Source organism: Notolepis coatsorum, assembly GCF_963971535.1.
Source record: "Notolepis coatsorum genome assembly, chromosome: 14".
In the NCBI taxonomy this organism is placed as follows: domain Eukaryota; kingdom Metazoa; phylum Chordata; class Actinopteri; order Aulopiformes; family Paralepididae; genus Notolepis; species Notolepis coatsorum.
Genome location: NC_140178.1, coordinates 68,232,435 through 68,241,983, shown reverse-complemented (window position 1 = coordinate 68,241,983; position 9,549 = coordinate 68,232,435). Strand labels below are relative to the sequence as shown.

At 46.9% G+C, this 9,549-nt stretch overlaps 1 protein-coding gene across 1 annotated transcript; it reads left to right on the top strand.

Moving 5' to 3' along the window:
- Positions 1-2,687: 2,687 nt before the first annotated feature.
- Positions 2,688-8,772, top strand: LOC311241113 (G-protein coupled receptor family C group 5 member B-like; the record flags this gene model as incomplete). Its single annotated transcript, XM_084329814.1, has 3 exons — positions 2,688-3,717; positions 4,033-4,145; positions 8,728-8,772. 3 exons carry the CDS (start codon positions 2,688-2,690, stop codon positions 8,770-8,772), a joined length of 1,188 nt encoding a protein of 395 aa, XP_084185940.1.
- Between the last annotated feature and the right edge of the window lie 777 nt (positions 8,773-9,549).

Here is a 9,549-nt window from a genome sequence, read left to right as displayed (position 1 = left end):
ATGTTCAATTCCCAGAAGGATTCATGAAATAACTAAACAAACAAACAAACAAACATAAGCAACACATACACTTTTCAGTGTTATTCCCTCTGGGGCCACAAAAAAACGTGCATAATGAATTAGAAGGTGAAGACACATCAAAGGGTGTGATACTAATGGTTGGAATGAATCTGCAGACAGCAGACTGTGTATGTTTGTATGAGAGAGGGGGGAGAAAGAGAGTGGGAGAGAGAGAGAGAGAGTCTATCATCAGGCTTAGTGTTCTGGGCACGACCTCTGACCTCTGTGATCTCTTCACCTTTGTCCCTTTTACCTACTGCCTCTTGTCATTGGCAGAAGCAACCTCAGTTTGGAATACGCCTCCCAAGTTTCAGTTCCAAAGGATGAGGATTTCACTCGGAATATGTGTAACCACTGTAATCGTTTTATAGAAAAGCCACGTGCCAGTGACATCAAAGTGAAATAGATAAAGAAATAACACCAAATAAAAGCATGATCTGAGTGTCATGACTCACCCCCCCTTTTCACTGCCTAATCGTCCCACTCACAATCAAAAATACAAATCTAGTGTGTCTAGAGGCCCCATCAGCCTACTTTCCTCTCTCTCTCTCTCTCTCTCCCTCTCTCTCTCTGTCTGTCCCATTTCTGCGGTGAACTGAAGGGACTATGTGTGTGTGTGTGTGTGTGTGTGTGTGTGTGTGTGTGTGTGTGTGTGTGTGTGTAGGTGTGTGTGTGTGTGTGTGTGTGTGTGTGTGTGTGTGTGTGTGTGTGTGAGACCGTCAACCCCAGGTAGTGTGTAGTTAAACACCAGCGCTCTTCCCTGGTGGCCCCGCCAGTCGCACACACACTGACTGGCAGCAGGGAGAGGGTATGACGCGGTGGAAATATCCACTGTTCTTTATGCAGTATGTAAATCTTGTGTTACAGTCTATTTGTGGACGATGGTGGAAGGTATTTCAGTCACGGATCTACTGTGTCTCTGGAGGTACCTTGAAACAAACAATCCAAACACCAGCTCCCTGTGACTCAGTAGGGCAGTGTGTGTGTGTGTGTGTGTGTGTGTGTGTGTGTGTGTGTGTGTGTGTGTGTGTGTGTGTGTGTGTGTGTGTGTGTGTGTGTGTGTGTGTGTGTGTGTGTGTGTGTGTGTGTGTGTGTGCGTGTGCGTGTGTGTGCGTGTGCGTGCGTGTGCATGTGTGTTATGAAGGTTTTTAATGATGACCCAGTGATAATGCATGAAGCAGCTTGGAAAGTATGTTGAAAGGTCAGTGATGTGTGTCAGTGAGACAGTTGTTTTTGTTGACAGTAACTAGGCTAGTTTCCACGGGTGAATAGCTGCTGGATGTAGATACTGTCCAACAATAACACAACAAGGGGGGGGGGGGGGGGGGGGGGGTCAGGGGGGACCTCATCGAACTGAAAGTGTGTGTTTGTGTGCATGTGTGTGTGAGAGAGCAGTGATGTGCACAGAGATAGAGACTGAGACGGCATTGATTTCCTCTCTTGTACACCTTGTGCTGACAGTGATTCTCTTGGGCACTTTGCGTGAGTTTCCGTGCGCACGCTCGAAGCACTGCGTGCTTTGGGTTTATTGCATCGTCCAACACCTTGCCAGGTGCACTTTGACGGTCTGATAGTCAACCTTGCTGCTTGTACACACATTTCTCTCTCTTTCGCTTCATATCACTATTTTCAAAAAAATATGCATGATGCTGCATATTTGACAGCCAGCTGGGCTAGACTCTGTTGAGTCTGATGTTATAAATCTTCTACACTTTTATTAAATGTTAAAAGCACTCAAAGAGTCTGATCTCACTGGCCTGTGAATGGATTGTTCGAGGCATTTCTGGGTCTGTTAGTGTTCTTTGTATTGTGTGTGTGTGTGTGTGTGTGTGTGTGTGTGTGTGTGTGTGTGTGTGTGTGTGTGTGTCTGTGTGTGTGTCTGTGTGTGTGTGTGTGTGTATCTCTGCCCATGTAAAAGGTGTGTGTGACTGACAAGAAGAATCTATTGACCCAACAAAAAAAGAAAAGACCCCCTTTTTTGTTATTGATCATACAGGATGTGTTTGTGTTCGCGCGCGTGTGTGTGTGTGTGTGTGTGTGTGTGTGTGTGTGTGTGTGTGTGTGTGTGTGTGTGTGTGTGTGTGTGTGTGTGTGTGTGTGTGTGTGTGTGTGTGTGTGTGTGTGTGTGTGTGTGTGTGTGTGTGTGTGTGTGTGTGTGTGTGTGTGTGTGTGTGTGTGTGTGTGTGTGTGTGTGTGTGTGTGTGTGTGTGTGTGTGTGTGTGTGTGTGTGTGTGTGTGTGTGTGCGTGCGTGCGTGCGTGCGTGCGTGCGTGCGTGCGTGCGTGCGTGCGTGCGTGCGTGCGTGCGTGCGTGCGTGCGTGCGTGCGTGCGTGCGTGCGTGCGTGCGTGTGTGTGTGATGACATGGTGGGACCAAAGCCCTTCAGTTATTCACCCTCTGTTCACTACTATCCTTTGTTTTCTTTATGCCAGGTTATCTGTATTGTTGCTCACAGGCACCGGAGGACTGTGGGCCTGACTGCTCAACTCTGTTATTCTCTGAACATTTTGTACCAGAATAACTTACTTTCTCTCTCCCTTTGTCTCTCCCCTCTTCCTCTTTCTCTCTTTTTCTCTATCCTCACTATTTGTCTGGTTCTATGCCTCCTCATCACTTGTTCCTATCAGAGATGACGTCCTCCCCTGTCCTCCTGCTCCTGCTGCTCTCCGTGGCCCACCGCACCAGCAGCCAGGACTCTGAGGATGGTTCTGCTCTGCCGCGGGGCTGTGGCTGGGGCCTGGTGCGCCCCTACACCCTCCTCTGTGACCTGGACTCCATATGGGGCGTGGCTGTGGAGGCGGTGGCCACCGGCGGAGTCTTGGCGGTGCTCTTGCTGGGCCTAGTGCTGCTGTGCCGTTTACGACATGTCAGCGAGGGGGAGAAGCGCAGCGGTGTGGGACCCATTCTCCTGCTGCTCCTGGGGATCCTGGGCTTGTTTGGCCTGAGCTTCGCTTACCTGATTGAGCCAGACGAGTCACTGTGCCTGCTCCGCAGGTCCCTGTGGGGCCTCCTTTTCGCCGTCTGCTTCTCCTGTCTGCTGGTGCAGGGTGTCCGTCTGCGCAGGCTGGGCCGTGAGCGGCGGAGCCCGGGAGGCTGTGCCCTGACAGGCCTGGCCCTGGGGCTGAGCGCCGTGCAGGGGATCATCGCTGCCGAGTGGCTGCTGCTGACCGTGCTGAGAGAGGGCCGTGCGGCCTGCCAGTACCTGCCCCTGGACTTCTCCCTGGCCTGCAGCTATGTGCTAGCCCTCCTACTAGCTGCGCTGACCGCCGCCTCCTTGGCGCTATGTGGGAAGACGAGTCAGTGGCGCTGCAACGCCATCTGGTTGCTGGTGACCTGTCTGCTGTCCCTGCTGCTGTGGGTGGCCTGGGTGGGCTTCTATCTCTATGGCAACGCGTGGTTGGGAAGATCCCCAGACTGGGACGATCCGGCCCTGGCTATCGCCCTGGTGGCCCAGGGTTGGCTGCTGCTGCTCTTCCATGCCATCCCCGAGGCCCACATCTGCCTGAGACCCCCTCCGCAGCCCACCGCCCCTGACTACTTTGACACCTCCCAGAACTCCACGCGGATGAGGGAGACCAGCTTCGACGAAGACATCCCCCTCTCCCACAGGCAGTTTGTGGAGAACCAGGGTTACGGATACAGCGACGAGAACACTGCAGGTACACCAGGGAGCGCATTACATCTGTCTGTGGGCCGGGATGTAGGCCACTGTGAGTAACACAACACCAGGCAATATTACCATATTCAGCCAGAAATAACCACCAGGAGGAGATGTAGGCGGAGCAGGATTTATGTGTCAAGTGTTTTTGTTTTCTGAGAGGGGGGTGGGGGTGACTGGAGGGGCACAACAGAGATGGAGAGAGAGAGCAAGACGTGTGGGTTAGTCAGGATGAGTAATCTAATGCCAGTGCTTCTCCCCATGTGCCCCGGGCCAGGCCTGAGGACCGGAGGAGGAGGAGGAGGAGGAGGAGGAGGAGGAGGAGGAGGAGGGCATCACAACGGCAACACGGCGCCCAGGCCGAGTGCCCCCTTCCGCAGCAACGTCTACCAGCCCACCGAGATGACCATGATCCTGAACGGGGGAGCGGTGAGTACAGCTTCACAGGCACAGGTACACACCGCTTACACACTTCTCATGCTGCACACGACTCTCGTTCAGTCGCCAAATGAACTGCGTACACATCGTTTTGTGCGTACAGAGCATCCATCATTGCATATGAGAATGAGGGAGGGGTGTGTGTGTGTGTGTGTATGCATGTGTGCATGTACAACATGGATAGTTTTTGTTTGAGTGCGAGCATGCACATACTTGCTTTATGCCTGCGAGTGAGCACTGTGTTTGATGTGACTGTGCGTGAGTCTGTGTGTGTGTGTGTGTGTGTGTGTGTGTGTGTGTGTGTGTGTGTGTGTGTGTGTGTGTGTGTGTGTGTGTGTGTGTGTGTGCGTGTGTGTGTGTGTGTGTGTGTGTGTGTGTGTGTGTGTGTGTGTGTGTTCGATGGGCAGGCTTCGAATAGGAAAATAAAAGTAAATGTAAAAAAAAAAAGAAAAAAAAATATGAATATTTTCTTAATATATATATTTTTTTTGCAAAATCAACTCTGCCTTTGTTAACCCATTCTCTGCCGGAGCTTATATCCATCCTTGTAGCCTCTCTGCCAGCACTATTTGTCTATGGAGATGTTCACCTTCTTTGCAGGGCTATAACTTTTTAAATTGTATTGCTAAATTGACATTACTATGGCCTATTCAACATCAATTATCTATCGTTCAGGCTGTAGGAACGTTTAACTTTTTCATTCACACATTCATACTAAAATACCGTCCAGAGTATAAATATGTTTTTATCGTTTTCTGCTGTATTTCATAGAACGTGAGATATAGCCATAAATGCATATATTAGATGATCAAATGCAGTTTGATACCGATCAACGTTATATTAAAAATTTCAACTGTACATGATCCTAAACGTCATGACTGGTCATCTGCTGGTGACCGGAGGGGGGGGGGGGGGGTCGTTTATAATTCAATGACCGACGTTAAAAGATTCATGTAGTATGGGTGATATATAGATCAGAGCAGTTTGTATGGATAATAATAATCAAAAACGCTGAAACTCACGGCAGCTTCCTCTTACCGTTGGGCGCAAACAGATCCCAGTTATGTGATGTTGATCTAGGTCTAGGTGATCCAGTTCCGGTTTGTATAATACTAATATACGTCCAATCATGTTGTTTATTGAGTTATGGCAACGGATCGATATCCACAGTGTCTGGATAGAGTCCCGCGAGCGATAGCGAGTGGCCGGACGGAATAGGGGACGGACTAAGCACTTCCGGCCACTTCCGGTTTTGGCAACTCGCCGATCGGCCACCAGGTGGCGGTATTGAAGCGTTGCAGAGTTGAGCGGAGTCTTACAGCACCAGCCAAGACTCCGTGGGTGAAATGTGAATACCATGACGAAAATATGAAATATTGATCTCAAAGACGCCTTTAGGCGTCATTGGCAGATTACGCATGGCGGAGAATGGCGTGTAAACACGTCATCGGCGGAGAATGGGTTAATTACAACAAGCAATGCTGTTTGCTATTTAAGATGAGGTCGGACTCGGCACTGACAGATTTGTGTTCATTGTGCTGCTTTTATAAAGCCTCAAATGACGGCTTACAATATTTCATGGAAGCAAAGTGTTTAGTTTGTCTAAGATTTAAAAAGGTTTAAACTTTACAGCACTGACAAAGTTGAACAAAGTACTGTACAAGTCCCACAACATAAAAAAAATAAAAATTCAAAAATATTATAATAATAACAAAAAATATTATTAGGGATGTCCGATATTATCGGCCGACCGATATTATCGGCCGATATCGGCAGTAAAATGTGATATCGGAAAATATCGGTATCGGTAAAAAAATTTTTTTTTATTTTTTTTTTTTTTTTTTTTTTTTTTACATTTATTTAACCTTTATTTACCCAGGCAAGCAAGTAAGAACCAATTCTTATTTTATTTATTGTCAAAAGTATGCATGTTGGTTTAATTCAACAACAAGAGATATGTAATGTTAATTTTAACTTTTTTAATTATCATATTTTGCACAGATAATGCTTACATTTAGAAAGCCTTTTGAATGCATCCAGTGAAATTATTAATTACCTGAAATTATTCAGTTTTTTTGGGGGGAAACCCTGCATATATCGGTATCGGTTGATATCGGTATCGGTATCGGTATCAAAATTAAGAGTTGGACAATATCGGAATATCGGTATCGGTAAAAAAGCCAATATCGAGCATCCCTAAATATTATTATTATTATTATTTTTATTTTATTTCGAAGCTTCAAATTAAAATAGAATCTCGGCCCGAAGCTTCGAATTCCAAAAAAAAAATTGAAGGTCAGCCCTAGTGCGTGTGTGTGTGTAGGCTCACTAGTAGTGAGTGATGTTGAGGTTGGGGCTGTGTGTCCTGTGGCTGTCAGGCTCTCCATTGTGCCAGGATGGATGGGTACTGTGGCCTGGCGCAGGTGACCGCCTTCCAAGCACCCCACCATAAATAAAGCCTGCCCACAACACCACACACTGCAATGCTACAGGCTGAGCTGCTACAGGCTGAGCTGCTACAGGCTGCACTGCTGAGGCAATGTTCAACATTCTGGGTATATTGACTAAAAGATAAATCCAAAGTGATTTATAGTCACTATTCTTAGAGATCCATACTAGTGTGCTATTTTCTGGTTGTGCTTAGGAGGGGAAATTGGTGAGTAGTACTCCTGGAGAGCTGATCTAGCCTGTAGGTAACCTTATAGGCCCTTGTTACACACACTGTTTTTGTTTTCGTTAGAATACGTTTTGAATACGTTTGCTGTCCCTAATAGATAGAAATGACGTTTTGGCAGGAAAACGCGTTGCCCTAGCGGGAACTCTGAAAAGGTGTTTTCCTCGCCAAAACTCGCCGACAACGTGTCGTGTAATCTGCGTGGAGCCGTTGTTGCTCAACGCCCATGCGCAGTAGATACCGACACCTGCACGCCCTCACCAACGTCCGGTGACAATAGCTATAGCTGCAGCTACCATGTGTTGTCAAGTTATTGTTATAAGGACCCCAGTCCAAGCTACAACAGTCTGCATTCCCTTAACAATTGTTTGTACCCATTCTGCGATATGTTAAATAAAGTTTACATCCATTCATTCTGCTAGCATTAACGATTGCATGAGCAGCTGGCTAACGTTAGCTACCTACCGTAGTTACCAGACCCTGTTAGCTCAGAGCTCATCTTTCAACATAACAAGCATTAAACAAAATGGCCCAGTCATCTATTCACCTTTGTTTAATACACAAGGCGTTGTCTCTAATGTTATCTAGCTACTGATAGCTCCCGATATCATCAATTTGGTGCTGGCTGGCTAACGTTAGCTTCTAGCCACAATGCTATACTGTTATAATGGCATATTCCTATCGCGTTAGCATGTAAGCTAACAAAATCAGCGCTGATGAGATTAAACTCCGCTCTTGGTGGTCAATTGTGTTGATGATAGTTTTGTTTCATCAACAAATGAGAGGCAGAACACAGTGAATGTATCCGTTTTGTTTATTGCACTTTTATTACACTTTGCTGAAAAATAAGTGCTGCATTGGCTAAATAGCCGAGGCATTTAAAGATGGCGGCGTGTTGACATTTCTTTGCAGGAAGTGTATTGGCACATTCAAGTTCTGATTGGTTGAAAATTGCCTTCATGTTCGCCACCTACTGCCACCTACTGCTTTGGCAGTGTACTACATCACTGTGCTCAGGTGACAAAACGAAAGTTCTCAGGTTGCAAAACGAATGTGTGACTCGCCTACCGCTACGTAACGTTGCGACCTGGAAAAGCGAAACTCATCTGAAAACGAAACGAAAACATCAGTCAGTCTAACCGCAGCCTTAGCCTGCGAGAAATGTGTGTGTGTGTGTGTGTGTGTGTGTGTGTGTGTGTGTGTGTGTGTGTGTGTGTGTGTGTGTGTGTGTGTGTGTGTGTGTGTGTGTGTGTGTGTGTGTGTGTGTGTGTGTGTGTGTGTGTGTGTGTGTGTGTGTGTGTGTGTGTGTGTGCGTGTGTGTGTGTGTGTGTAAAGTGTGTTGTACGTGTCTATGCAAAAGAAAGTCCAACTGGAGACAACACATTCTAAAATTGTGTTTCTGTTTACCCACACTCATAGGCATGCATATTGGAATGCGTGTGTTTTGCTTGCATTTCATCCTGTAGATCAGGGGTGGCCAACCTTTTTTGAACCAAGATCTACTTTTTTATTTACCACCTAGCCCGAGAGCTACCAGCCAAAATTGTATATTGTAAGCCATCATTTGAGGCTTTATAAAAGCAGCATAATGAACACAAATCTGTCAGTGCCGAGTCCGACCTCATCTTAAATAACAAACAGCATTGCTTGTTGTAGTTAACAAGGAGAGGAAGAGTTGATTTAGCAATTTTTATTTTTATTTTTTTTTAATAATCAAATTTTATTAATCAAGATCTACTTGAAATCAGCCCGCGATCTACCTGTCGATCGCGATCGACTGGTTGGGCACCACTGCTGTAGATGGTTTATAATGTGTCTCCGTCTCTCTCTCTCTCTCTCTCTCTCTCTCTCTCTCTCTCTCTCTCTCTCTCTCTCTCTCTCTCTCTCTCTCTCTCACAGGTTCCCTCCGCTCCTCCTACCTATACAGGGAGGCAGTTGTGGTGATGGGGAAGGACAAGAGAAGAGGACGCGGAAGAGAGAAAGAGGAGGGATAGGGTGAGGAAGGGTCCTGGGACATGGGGCCAGCCTGTTTGGAATGGACTTGTAAAATGGGACGCCAACAGGGCCCTTCTGGACTGAGGACCTCACACACTCACCAGTGTGTGCCAATCAACTCCGCCAATTACCGTATGAGTGAGTGTGTGTGACACTGAGAATAAGCAGGGTATGGAGGACAGAGCTCAATGTTCTAAACCTCTTCTATATAGATTTTAAAAAAAAAGAAAAAAAGAAGAAGAAAACTTGCATTTTTGCCACCACTGAGACATCTGGCTGACACAAAAGAAAACAAAAATAGAAGTTGATGCAGTTCAGGATTCTTTTGTTTTGGAGTTTGGAGACTATGCCACTGTAAGCATCTTTGAAAACTGTGAAATCTATTGCTTTATTTCTCTCTCTTACCTTGTGGTCAGTTGGGATGTTCATTCTGCTGCTCCTCGAAATGCTGGCACTGTGAAGCAGAAGCATTTGGCTCTGTCCTCCATCCATTCAGGCTGTAGGTGCAGGCACTCGACCCCCCCCCCCCCCCCCCCCCCACCCCACCCCCATAAACGAGAGCCGACCTCAGACATGAGCACACGGACAGATGTACAAGCTTGAGCACCCCCTCCCCGAAAATCATCCATATGTGGATGTGTTTGTGAAAGAGAGAGAATGTGTGTGTGTGTGTATTTCTCACACCTTGATTCTGGAACCCTACATCCTCCTAACAAATCCTCATTG